Source organism: Panthera uncia, assembly GCF_023721935.1.
Source record: "Panthera uncia isolate 11264 chromosome A1 unlocalized genomic scaffold, Puncia_PCG_1.0 HiC_scaffold_17, whole genome shotgun sequence".
Lineage (NCBI taxonomy): Eukaryota > Metazoa > Chordata > Mammalia > Carnivora > Felidae > Panthera > Panthera uncia.
Window position 1 is genome coordinate 54,981,387 of NW_026057577.1, and position 14,359 is coordinate 54,995,745.

Consider the following 14,359-nt stretch of genomic DNA (forward strand, 5'->3'; position numbering starts at 1 on the left):
AAAATGAAAAACCACATGAAATTACATATGAGAGCCTATTAACGTAAGCAAACATCTTCAGTGAATTGATTTTCTCTTACTAATACTGTTAATAAGTAAAATTGTTTAATCTTAGAATTTCTGGTCTTCTTAGACATGACTAGCTAACAATTCAGTATATGTCTTCTGTAATAGAAGGGATTATAGGTAACCAAGAAAAATAACCACGAAATATTAATTTTCTATTACTCAGCTGAAAAAATAATAGAACTGACATTAGAAACAGTATAAACAATACTGCTATCAAATACCTGTTATTATATCACCTATTACCTATTTAATTGCTCTCAATAGATTAAGCTCTTTGAGGGGCAATTTCCTGCTCATTGCTGTTTCCCCATTTCTAGCTTAGAGCTAGCACATTGGAAGCGTACAAATACTTTTTGAAGGAAACAGAAATTTCACTTAAATCATATTAAATTACCACTGTACTTTCCTTCCCAATTATACGAATTACTTAAAAGACCTATTTGTTGATAAACTAGTCTCTCCACTCAAGAACTTTCTATTTCTTATAGAATGTGTCTTATACATATATACATATGTACTTATATGCATATATACACACGTATGTACACTACACATATACACGTATCTATATACATATTTATATCTATCTATATCGACAGGTATACACACACATACATACTGTGTATCACACCCACATTCTTACATTTCACATAAAATGTAACTGAGATCCAAAAAGAAAAAGGAAAGGACCCAAATAAATAAAATCAAGAATGAAAGAGGAGAGATCACAAACAACACAGCAGAAATAAAAACAATAAGAGAATATTATGAGCAATTATATGCCAATAAAATGGGAAATCTGGAAGAAATGGACAAATTCCTAGAAATATATAAACTGTCAAAACTGAAACAGGAAGAGGGGCGCCTGGGTGGCTCAGTCGGTTAAGCGTCTGACTTCGGCTCAGGTCACGATCTCGCGGTCCGTGAGTTCGAGCCCCGCGTCAGGCTCTGGGCTGATGGCTCAGAGCCTGGAGCCTGTTTCCGATTCTGTGTCTCCCTCTCTCTCTGCCCCTCGCCCGTTCATGCTCTGTCTCTCTCTGTCTCAAAAATAAATAAACGTTAAAAAAAAAACAAAAAAAAAAAACAGGAAGAAAGAAAATTTGAACAGACACATAACCAGTAAAGAAATTGAATTAGTAATCAAAAATCTCCCAAGAAACAAGAATCCAGGGCCATATGGCTTTCCAGGGGAATTCTACCAAACATTTAAGGAAGAGTTAACACTTATTCTCTTGAAGTTGTTCCAAAAAATAGAAAAGGAAAACTCCCAAGCTCTTTCTATGAAGCCAGCATTACCTTAATGCCAAAACCAGACAGAGACCCTACAAGAACTATAGACCAATTTTCCTGATGAACATGGATGCAAAAATCCTCAACAAGATATTAGCCAACCGATTCCAACAATACATTAAAAAAATTATTCACCACAACCAAGTGGGATTTATACCTGGGATGCAGGCCTGGTTCAATATCTGCAAAATAATCAATGTGATTCATTACATCAATAAAAGAAAGGACAAGAACCATATGATCCTCTCAACAGATGCAGAGAAAGCATTGGACAAAATACAGCATTGTTTCTTGATAAAAACCCTCAAGAAAGTAGGGATAGAAGGAGCATACCTCAAGATCATTAAAACCATATACAAAAGACCCAATGCTAATATCATCCTCAATGGAGAAAAACAGAGCTTTCCCCTTAAGGTCAGGAACGAGACAGTGATGTCCACTCTCGCCACTGTTATTCAACATAGTATTGGAAGTCTTAGCCTCTGCAATCAGACAACACAAAGAAATAAAAGGCATCCAAATCGGCCAGGAGGAGGTCAAACTTTCACTCCTCACAGATGACATGATACTCTACACAGAAAACCCAAAAGATTCCACCAAAAAACTGCTAGAACTGATCCATGAATTCAGCAAAGTTTCAGGATATAAAATCAATACACAGAAATCGGTTGCATTCCTATATATCAACAATGAAGCAAAAGAAAGAGAAATCAAGGCATCAATCCCATTAACAATTACACGAAAAACCATAAAATACCTAGGAATAAATCTAACCAAAGAGGTGAAAAATCTATACACTGAAAACTATAGAAAGCTTATGAAAGAAATGGAAGAAGACACAAAAAAATGGAAAAAGATTCCATGCTCCTGGATAGGAAGAATACTGTTAAAATGTCAATACTACCCAAAGCAATCTACATATTCAATGCAATCCCTATCAAAATAACACCAGCATTCTTCACAGAGCTAGAACAAATAATCCTAAAATTTGTCTGAAACCAGAAAAGACACTGAGTAGCCAAAGTGATCTTGAAAAAGAAAACCAAAGCAGGAGGCATCACAATCCCGGCCTTCAAGCTGTACTACAAAGCTGTAATGTTTATTTATTTTTGAGAGAGAGAGTGGGAGAGAACGGGGCGGGGGGTGGGGACAGAGATTTCTGCACAAAGTCAGATTTTGACTACTGTCTGGCCTAGTATTCAGAGCTGAAATATAACATAGAGTAAAATTCTTCCAACTGCTACTTAGCATTTCTGGACCAGTCTCTGTACCTCAGTTCCTTCTTTAAATGATGGCATTAGACTAGAACTAAATCTTCTAAGATATGTTACGGTTATAACATTTTATTGTTTTACTGATGTTGAATTCTAAATAGAAGTTTTCCTACTAAACAAATTCACTGAACCAAAGGTGACATTAGGAACTAAAGACTCATATTGTAATATTATTATGAATGCTAAAGTTTAAGCAAAGGTGGAAACAGGTGAATATGAGGCAAATGTTCAATGAACAACGTAATATATGTTAAATAATAGCACAATGACCCTGGAAGTATACACAGCTATGAACACAGTAAGCTAGTGTTTAACTTCATAAACTGGTGTTTAAGAACTTAAATACAGCTGCACGTATTTCTCAATTAAGCTAGGTAATGTTAAATGGCTTATCACTTCTATTCCAAGGCATTTCTATTACTACAAAATTTTTTATATTAAAATCCTACCAAGAATTTATGTTGTATGTAACTAAATACATAACTGGTGAATCTCATTAGGAAAATGAATTTAAGATGCCCACAAAATTTCAGAAGAGTAGTACCCCCTGCTACTTCTATCAATCCCAATAGATTTTTCCCTAAGAAATTACTATAAAGCTGAATCAAATTGGATCATTTTTTAAAAAGAAGAAAAACAACACTTACCTTATCCAGTCTTTTTTGCCAGCTGTCCTCACGTTTTACCATCAGTTCAATACAGTGAGAAAGTGTAGCAAGGATTCCAGCAGTAGTTGCTTTAAAAGTTATCGCCTCCCCTTTAAAGTCTATACCATTAATTCCTCTTGGTGTTACATGTGGAAATACTGGGGGAAAAAAAAGCTATTCACTGAACATCTTTGTAATGAAGAAATAAGTCTTCATCAAAATGTAAAACTAAAAAATGTTTAAAAACCCAGTAAGTTAGAGCAGGCTCTTGGATTCTAATCCTCCTCTTGATGGCCAACATTTAAAAATTTCCATCCATACTCTATAAGCAAAGAAGCTTGTGGCAGCGTATGTACTTTCATAACTTTTTTTCTGGATGTTGTTTCATGAAATCTATTTGCTGTACTACACCCAGTGAACAAAGTGGTAGGAGGAATACTTTAACAATAATACTCTGACATCTTAAAGTGGGACGAAACTATGGCAAGAACTACCTTATATTTTGAGAGACCTAAAATTTAAAAAATACCTAAAGATAAACCATACAGAATTGAATAAGGTATGTAAAATTAAAATAAATGTCCAAAATTAAGTCTGAGACCAATGCACATGTTAAATGGCTCTTATGTTTATATTTTATAATTTTAACTCAGAGTTAGTCCTTGAATTAAATGAAAACTCTTACAACTCATAAGATGCAAGCAAGAGAGCATAATATCTTATACCATTAACTAATAAGAAACCACTCCAAGAGAACTCCTTAAGAGAAATAATGATACTTTCAACTTTAAAAACTCCTATATAGATATGACTTAGCAAAGGTATAATCCACAAAAGAAGTAATAAAATGAACTTCATCAAAATTTAAAATTTCTGCTCTTGAAAGTACCGTTAAAAGAATGAAAGTTGTAGTTACGCAGAATGAATAAGTGTAAAGGTCTAATGTATGGCAAGAGGACTATAGTTAATAACACTGTAAATTTGCTAAGACAGATTTATCAACTTTGATATCTTTTCAAAGAACCAATTTATAGTTGGATTGTATTGTATTTTGAGTCTCTTCTTTTATAATAAAGGTGTTTCAGCTATAAATTTCCCTCTAAGCACAGCTTTAGTTGCAGTCCATCAGTTTTGGTATATTGTATTTTTGCTTTCATTCATCTCATAGTATTTTCTAATTTCCTTTCTGATTTTGTCTTTAATCCACTGGTTATATGTGAGGGTGTTAATGTCTACGTATTTGTGAATACCCTAAATTTCTGTCACTGATTTTTCATTTTATTCCATTGTGGTTAGAGGATGTACTTTGTATGATTTCAATCCTTTTAAATTAATTGACGCTTGTTTATGGTCTCTCCTGAAGAATGTTACATATACTATTCTCCTATTGTTAAGGATATTGTTAAGAATATATATTTTCCTATTGTTAAGTGGAGAGTTCCATAGATGTCTACCAGGTCTGTTTGTTTTTATAAGTATTTTATTTCCTTGGTGTTCTTCCTACTTGTTGTATCCATTATTGAGAGCTGGAGAGTCAAGTCTCAAACTTACAATTCAATTGTCTTTTTTTTCCTCTTCAATTTATTCATTTTTTGCTCCATGTATTCTGTTATTATATACAACTACATGTATAATTGTTATGCCTTTTTGATGAATTGACACTATTATCATAAAGTCTCCTCTTTTGACTCTAGAAATATAAACTAAGAAAAGGATGCACAGAACATAACAAGAAAACTTACATTAGAGGTAAGTATTGTTCACAAAAGGTTGAGGAAACAGTCTTTACATCATGATTTAGAACCGTGAGATCATGACCTGAGTTGAAGTTGGATGCTTAACTGACTAAGCTACCCAAGCGCCCCAGGAAGGTGTTTTCATATCCAAAAATTCCTCCTCTAGTCTAATATTCAAATTACCTTTAAGTGTCTTTATTATCATCTTAGAACCTGTGGAAGTTTTATTCTAATCTTCACATCTCACCCCCAATCCTATTCTTGGAATACATACAATTTATTATCAGGTCGGTATACTAGTTCTAAATTTTTAAAAATCTTAACATATTCACTAATCACAATAGGTAATCTTGACCAAATCTTTTTTAAAGTTTACTTATGTTTTAAAAAGAGAGCGTGCATGCGCATGAGTGGGGAAGAGGCAGAGAGAGAGGGAGAGAGAATCCTAAGCAGGCTCCATACTGACAGTGCAGAGCCGGATGTGGGGCTTGATCCCATGGCTGTGAGATCATGATCTGGGCCAAAATCAAGAGTTGGGACCCTTAATTGACTGAGCCCCCAGGTGCCCCTAGACCAAAGCTTTAATGATGGCTCTAATGGTAAAATTTGTTACAATGACCACTCCCAAGAATCAAGTATCATTTCTCCCTTTTCTGATGTTGGCTGCATCTAACACTAAGAGCCTGTCTTTTTTGAGAGATGACTGACACCCTAATCCCATGCTATGATCAAGCAGTACCAGATTTAAAGACTACATGTTCTATTCACTTTACCAGATTATATAGAAAACTTCTAACTCATTTCTAACTCTAACAGAAAGTTACTTTCCATCTATGGTAATTAACAAGAGTTACTTTGCATCAACAGTAAGAAGGAATTATTCCGTTTATTTTTAAAGTTTTTACTTATTTATTTTCTTGGGGGGTGGAGAGAGTGAAGAGAGCATGAATACAAGTGGGAGAGGGGCAGAGAGAGAAGGAGAGAGCAGGGTGGGGGACAGAGAATCCCAAGCAACCTCCACACTGTTAGCACGGAGCCCAATGTGGCAATGTGGGGCTTGAACCCATGAACCATGAGATCTGGACTGAGGTGAAATCAAGAGTCAGTTGCTTAACCGACTAAGCCACCCAGTGCCCCAAGAAAGCAATTATCTTATTTTATTTTAATGTTCTTTTAATTTATTTAAAAATGAGAGAGAGAATAAATTTTTATTTATTTTAAAATACGAGAGAGAGAGAGAGAGAGAGAGAGAGAGAGAGAGAATGAATGAATAAATAAATGGGGGACTGGTAGAGAGGAAGACACAGAATCTGAAGCAGGCTCTAGGCTCAGAGCTGTCAGCACAGAGCCCGACGTGGGGCTCAAACTCATGAACCGCAAGATCATGACCTGAGCCAAAGTTGGACACTTAATCAACTGAGCCACCCAGGCACCCTGAAAGGAATTATTTTAAACAGTGCATTCCACAAGTGTACTTCAAACATGACTCATGATTTAAAAAATTATGTAAACATCTTGTAGGGTATTTCTCTAAATGATTCTAATAACTTTGCCTTCTGTTGCTTGGTTTCAAGTCTCCAGAAAAAGAGATTGGAGGCTTTCCTCAAATGTCTGGAAATCTGGCTATCTGTTCACATTTAAGAGTAAGTTACTAGAAGCTCTGTAAGCATCAGCAGGGTTTTAAACCCAGTGGACTTCATTTAAGGGTGATCTGGTAGTGAGACAGCTTCTTCATGGTAGATGTAGAAAATCTCTATAGGTCCCTTCCTTGTGGTCATTCAGCATCTAGAGTTATGTTCTATTTTTGTATCAGAAAATATACATCTGGTTGATGGGTATTCTGGAAACAGGGTAAAAGAAGGGAGCTTCAGTACACAGACTTTCATTTCGTGCCTGATCATCAGAGTTCTTGGAGATAAAAAGAACAATGAGGTTGCTAAATTTTAATACTCAGTTTGTAAATTTCTGCATAATCACTTTATTGATGATAGGCCAATACACCTATCTTTTGCTGTGCCAGGTATTCCAGAATCTAGAACCGTCCATTTCAATTTCTATAGAAAATAAATTTCTATTCTATTCTGGGGAGTGTAGGTCGGGGAACTGACTGGGCTAGAAGATTGGACTTGCGAGTTTTACAATTTAACAATTTTCTCAATGTCCAAACAAAATCTTTTTTCCATTAAAGCAGATTATTTATTGTGAAATTAAAATATAACTTGAAATAATCTTCCCCAAATAACCCTCTAATTTAATAAAGATAAATCTAGATGGCTCAGTAAGGTTCAACATTTCAGTCCCAAGTCCCAAGTCCCAAGTCCCAAGTCCCAAGGATAGATAACCCTGTAGTAAGAAGCTAGTATTTCACAAGACTGAGGGGAGGGCAGGTCATAAGCAGGAAGAAAGCTATGATGAAACTAAGGAACAGGAAGAGCCAAAAAGGAAAAAGTAGGGGGACAGAAGTATCAGATTTTAGTATCAATAAAAGAATATTCCACTGTGATCTACAAAAAAGAAAATTCCATGCATACGACAGTTTGAAAAATTATTTGAAAACAGGCCACAAATTATACCTCACATTCTTTCACAACATTAGCAAAAATAAGCTTAATTAGATTAACTTATTTTTTCACAATGTCTTATTTTTGTAACTTAAAAAATTTTTTACAAATCTAATCCAGCTTTTTTGTAGGATATTTCAAAAGAAGAGTACTGACTATGGATCACAGGTTTCTGGATTTGTTTTTTTGTTTTTTCAGGCTTAAGATTCCTCATGTAAATGATACCATGCAGTATTTGTCTTTGGCCTATTTCTCTTACATTAGGCCCTCGAGCTTCATCCATGTTGGTGCAAATTGTAGGTTTCTAATGAACAATTCAGAATTCTATCTAATAAGTTAGCCATTATAAATACAGCAAAATAAATGGGTATATGAAATAAACCACCTTGCTCCTGTGTCTATAAACAAATACGTGGTGAAATCAGAGCTATTTTTAATAACGTACATTTAATAACACTGATTATATACTTTTTAATACCAGTTTATTAAGTGGAGACAGAAAAGTACGTTCAACAGAGAGAATATACTCTAAATAAACATTCAAGTTATATTATAATGCTTCCCCTCCAAGAAATAAACTTTGAGTGCTAGAAACTGATTTTATAACTGCTGAAATAAGCAGGTCAATGTCTGGAATTTAGAATGAGTCTTTGTTAGATCATGAGCTGCCATTATTATTTAATGTCACAATGTGTATTTTACTCATATGTCTTTTCCTGGAAGAAACTTTCACTTTCCAGTAATTACACTGCTTTTTAAGAACTACTCAATTAGATAATTATTCTTGCTATATACTTAGTTATTATATAACTTTAGAAAGTACACTTAATCCAGCCAACCGGAAAAAATATACTACTTACACTTTTCCTTATTGCCATTAGTATTATGCAAGAAGTCTCCATCGGAACGTGTTGTAGGAAAGTCATCTTCATCATCTTCTACCACTAAAGAAAATATATTTCAGGATATTAGGATTAAAGGAAATAGAAAACCAATTTTTTCTTATGTTCGAATGAAGTCAATATATTCTAGATTCTGTTGTCAAGGTATGCCCAAGGTTGTCAAGGTATGCCCAATAAACATGCTGTGCAATGTCTTGAAATACATTAGAAAAATTGTACCCATTCTCATTTGTGTAAGGGATAACATTGAGATATGAATTATTTTGTCCTTTAGTCATCCTATCCCTTCCTACCCAGCTTGGGGTGATTTCATAAGTCTACCAGAGGCCTGCAAGGGCTGAGCAGGACTGTAAGAGAGTAAGTTACATGCAAAAGATACCTTAATTTGCCTCTGGGAGTTCTTAAGTTTACTATTTCTGCATGTGTAGGGGATGACTTACAGGTCATGACAACAAAATGACTTACAGGTGTGATATCAATTTGCATTCATCCTTATGTGTCTGTGCCTGGACATTCCTTTTAACTTACTCAGTTCCAGAAAAAACAGAATCCCCTATGTTCTCTTTCTGCATACCTTTTTGTTCTATGTTCTATCCCTTTTTCTAACATACTTTAATTCACTGTATTATGTATTCCAATCTTAATGCAAATTTATAAACCTTATTCTCTGCTATCACGTTTTTTAATGGCTTCTTTCTTTTCTTTTTAGGTACTCCCTTTCTATGTAAGAAGTCTTCATTCTAAATTAATGTTTTACTTCTTGTCTGTATCTCTTTACATCAGGAGTAACTTCATCCTACAATAAACATTTCATCTACTTTAGCTCTCTCTCTCCAATGGATGTAGAGTCCACCCCTGTTTCTTATTCCTCCCCCTAAATGGTAATAATCACCATGAAAAATACTTTTGTTCTGGCATTTTCTAGTTATTAGGCTATTTCATTTTTTCATCACTTAAAAATTTTGCTACTCATCTATAACAACTTTTTCAAATCATAAGCTATTATCTACTAATACCTACTACTCATTTCTACCTAGCAAAGTGATATCAGTACCTGACTAACATTTTTCTTTTCTATGTCCATCATTCCTATAGATGTCAATATTCATATTGAAGCCTCTGCAGGCATCTTAGTCCCAAGATTCATCAGATTCCCAGATTGTGTGGATCTTCATCTTCTTGTCAATCATTTGCAAATATGGTCAATTCTAAGAAGTTCATTAACACAGCATACTGCTGTTTTTAAATCAGTACTTACCATCAAACAAGATCCTGACCTTGACTCAATACTACTTTGGTCAACTGTTCTTAAATACTACTGAAAGGTTTGTGCTTCACTTATCTCACTAGGATCTATTTTGGGTTTTGTATCTCTAACCATCTAATAGCCTAGTACCACCAAACAGGGATTTTCAACTTTATTCTTCTAGCGCAACACTCAATATAAAATTGATGAAAATAAGAGCTGTTCTGGCTAAAAGAGTGGCGTTCCTCTTTTCCTTCCCAACCAAGCACTCCTTGTCCATCCTTGAGCTACCTTTAAGGGATGTCTGACAGGATTTAAAGCCAATGTCCTAATATAAATCCCCCATCCCAATCAGACTGGTTTTCCTTACTAACATTCAAATCTATTATGTTAAATTGTATCTTTGGATCTTGCACATTCCTGCTTTCCCTATCCCTGCAATAATCTAAACGAACCACATTAAAAACAGCAGCTATTATTTATTGAATTTTTGCTGTTATGCACAGTTCTAATGTATGTATATTCTCACTTAATTCTCACAATCATATGTGCTGGATATAATATTCACTTTATAGCTGAGACAACAGATGTGAAAAAATGTTAAGTAATCTACTTCAAGTCAACAAACTAACCATGAATAAAAGCAAGATTAATAGAAACTTTCCTTTGATGTGACACATCTATCTTCTTTTAAAATCAAACACTATGTTTAGGGTAGAGATAATGTTTTCTACTTTTGAAAACCATACACACACACACACACACACACACACACACACACGACTTTAAAGGTTAGTTAAATCCTACTGAAGTATGTGTGGAAATGTGGGTGGTCTGGCTAAGACTGCCTAACTAACAATTCTGATTAATTATTTTATATAAAAACACTGAACACCTAAAATAAATGAGAATTTGCTGTTATCATTTCAATGACACACTTAAAAAAGCACAGTGATTCTTAAAATTCTTTAAGCCATAAAAACACTTCAAACCAAGAATACTCTACCCGGCAAAGTTATCATTCAGAATTCAAGGAGAGAGAAAGAGTCTGCCACACAAGCAAAAGCTAAAGGAGTTTGTCACCACTAAACTGGCCTTACAGGAAATGTTAAGGAGACTTCTTTAGGCTGAAAAGTAAGTGAGTTAATTAGAAACAAGAAAATATATGAAAGAATAAATTCTCATTGGAAAGGTAAACAGAGTAAAGGTAGTAGATTAATAACATATAAAGCTAGCACGAAGGCTACATGACAAAGTATTAGAGCAATCCACTACCTACAATCCACTGTTGTCATATTTTGATAATTTTTATCTATTTATTTTTAGAGAAAGATAAGAGAGAACATGAACAGGGCAGAGAGAGAGGGACAGAGAGAATCCCAAGCAGACTCCACACTGTCAGTGTGGAGCCTGATGTGGGGCTCGAACTCACAAACTGTGACATCATGACCTGGGCCGAAATCAAGAGCTGGATGCTTAATCAACTGAGCCACCCAGGCACCCCCAAGGTATTGATAATTTAATGAAAGATCCTTAGATTCAGTTCAGCAACTCTGATCTACAAAGTAGGAAACTATGGTCCATGTCCTTATTTCACCTTTACCCAGCATGAGTTCTTAAAAATATCAATATTTTTTATAATAGCATTTATAGGGAAATCAGTTGTTATGGGTTGAATTATGTCCCTGCAACATTCATATGTTAGAAGTCCTAACCTTCCGTACCTCAGAATGTGACTGTATCTTGAGACGGGGTGTTCACAGAGGTAATCAGGTTAAAATGAAGTCACTAGGGTGGCCCCTAATCCAAGATGACCAGTGTCCTCATAAACGAAGGAAATTTAAACACAGGCACTTACAGAAGGAAGATGATGTGAAGACAAAGGGAAGAGACAACCCATCTATAAGCTCAGGAGAGAGACCTAAAATAGATCCTTCCCTCATGGCCCTCAGAAGAAACCAATGTTGGTAACAACTCATCTCGGACTTCTAGCCTCCAGAACTGTGAGAAAATACATTTCTCTTGTTTAAGCCACCTGGGCAGACTCCAGAGGGGCTGCTGAGCCAGATGGCAGCACTGCCGCCCCATCAGCTCCTCGCTGTCCTAGTCTATAGTACTTTGTGATAGCAGCCCTAACAAATTAATATATTAGTCTACCACTGTTGCTATTTATTCAAACATGAATAGCATTTAAAATTATTTTTCAAAGATTCTATACAACCTGGTTATCACTGTATCCCAACTTCTAAGCCTTCCATTATCACTTTTGTCCTCGAAATGTTCTCTACTACTGATAAGATCATTTAAAAATAAATAAATCAATTCTGTATGTATTCTCTTTTTGTTGAAAGGGCTATTTGCAAGCAAATGAAAGATGATGTGTAATGTTTAGTTTGATAAGAAAAGATATACACACATTTTTCTTAAGGAGAAACACAAGTTGAAGGGCCTTTCTTTTTAGAGAAATAAATATCAAATGTTAAAGAACCTAAAACTTAAAGTCTATGAAATATAAAGAACATTAAGGCTACTTAATTTAGATAAAATTAAGTACCTAAATTAAGTACTTTATAAGGAATATGGGTTTCTGCTTCTGACCAACATAGAAGAAACAGGCTACCCTCTAGAATGAAACTAAAAAACTGGAAAAACTACATGAACAATGGTTTTCAAGACATTGGATATTAGGCCACAAAGGACAATGATTCCTGAGAGTCAGGGAACAAATAACATGAGCCCTATGACTGCTCCAGGTTACTGTCTTGGGAGAGTTTCCAAGCTCTAGAGTAAGGAGGAAACCAGGAGTCTGGCAGACTCTAAGGTGAGAAGGAACTGACAGTACAGAGAAACAAAGGCAACTGGAATTCACAAGGCAGATGACTGCAGAGGAGAGGCCCGTACAGAGAAAGAATTCTGAAGATCAGCAGAAGGTCCCTTTGAACATTCAGTAGAGTACTGTTAGCACATACAAGTGAGGGAACTATAGAGGCCAGGGAAAGAACTGTATGAAAAAATTCCAGGGAAAAGTATCCAAAACCTACACGGTACAGGGAAAAGTACCTGTTTCCAAATCACGGACTGGAAAACCTCATAATTCACAGTGTACTGGTTAAAGAACACTGAAAACTCTTGCCTCAGTAGTGGGGAGAAATTAAAATACATAACTGTAAGGTTCTTATACTATGCTTGGAAGTGGCATGTTACTTGAAGGTAGTTAAATGTACATACTATGAACCATAAAGTAGCCACTAAAATAACGAAGAGTAATAGCTAAAAAGCCAAAGGAGGTAACAAAATTATTTACTAAATACTCAATCCAAAAGAAGGCAGAAGGGAGGGAAAAGAATAGAGAGAACAAAAAGTATCAACTCAGATCAAACACATTTAATAAGACCAAGAAATGAAACCTTGTCAAGCAACCTAGTTATACTGGGAATGAACATGGTGCTATTTAGGAATACTGAAGGCATTTTTGTCTTCACAGCAAAGGAAAGGAACAAATGAAGAGCAGATGTTAACAACATCAGTAATATCTTTAGCAGTAACAAAGAAAGAGTAACTTTAAAAACTTACACGAGTTAACTTAAGATCATGTCTCTTAAATAAAAAAATTCACTAAAGATTATTTTTAAACGTCTATGTAGCTCCATTATTGATTTCTTCTTCTATGAGAAAAAAGCCAGAGGAAGGGAGGGGGAGAGAGAGAAGTGAAGAGAAAAAGGAAGGGAGAAGAGGAGGAGGAAGACAGAGGAATACAGAGATCAAATGATTTCAGATTTAGAGGATTTAACATAAACATGCTTCTCTGTAAGACTCATCAGGGGGTAATTTTTTTTTTTTTTTTTTTTTAAAGTTAAGCTCTAGGCCTAACGTGGAGCTTGAACTCATGACCTGAGATCAAGAGTTGCATGCTCTACCAACTGAGCCAGCCAGGTGCCCCACAGGGTAAATTTATTAGATGTGATCATGTGAAATACCCCATACTACCGAGATGATAGATGTATTTTTTAATGGAATAAAGAGTTTAAAAATCATGTAAAAGTCTTCAATGGCATCTGGTTTGGGTGATCAGATTAATCAGGATATGTTAATATAGTATACAAGTTATAATACTGAAATCTGTTACACTGGGGGTTTTCAGCAAGTGACTATAATTACCTTTATCACTTAAAGACATTACCCTTTAAGATCAAGAAGCTTTAAATCCATTCATTCTCCAAGTAAAAATAGTGGTAATAGCCTAATTAACCTTTATCCCTTTGAAGTTCATCCTTGGAGACAGCATCAGCACAGGCATCAAAGTACTTCTGTAAAGTATCAACTTGTCTACACAGGATATCTCTAAAGGTTTCCATTTCAGCCAGTTTTTCACGTAAACTGTGGCCTTTCTGCAAAACACACAAAGTGGCGAGGTAATCCAAGTTAACAAAACTGGAATTTATATACTCCTATGATGTTTCATCACCTTTTAAAGTCTACATCTTATTACTGAGGGGATGGGGTAGGGAGAGTTGTCAAGTTCAATGTAACACTCCCAGGAATAGACTTGAACATGACTAATTAGTGGCTTGACAGTGATAAGCCTGAAGGAAGTAGAGAACAGTTAAGTCTGACAATGTGCTAATATAACATTT

The 14,359-nt window shown here is 35.2% G+C and overlaps 1 protein-coding gene across 4 annotated transcripts in view; it reads right to left on the minus strand.

Moving 5' to 3' along the window:
* Positions 1-14,359, minus strand: part of CERT1 (ceramide transporter 1) — a 102,935-nt gene that overhangs the window by 30,077 nt on the left and 58,499 nt on the right. For all 4 annotated transcript variants that reach the window (XR_007461773.1, XM_049649653.1, XM_049649652.1 and 1 more), the window contains 3 exons: positions 13,975-14,113; positions 8,438-8,521; positions 3,281-3,438 (listed from right to left, as the gene is read on the minus strand). Coding sequence is in view for 3 of the 4 variants with exons in the window: in XM_049649653.1 (XP_049505610.1) it covers positions 3,281-3,438; positions 8,438-8,521; positions 13,975-14,113 (381 nt within the window). In the remaining variant the exon portion in view is untranslated. The remainder of the gene's footprint in view (positions 1-3,280; positions 3,439-8,437; positions 8,522-13,974; positions 14,114-14,359) is intronic.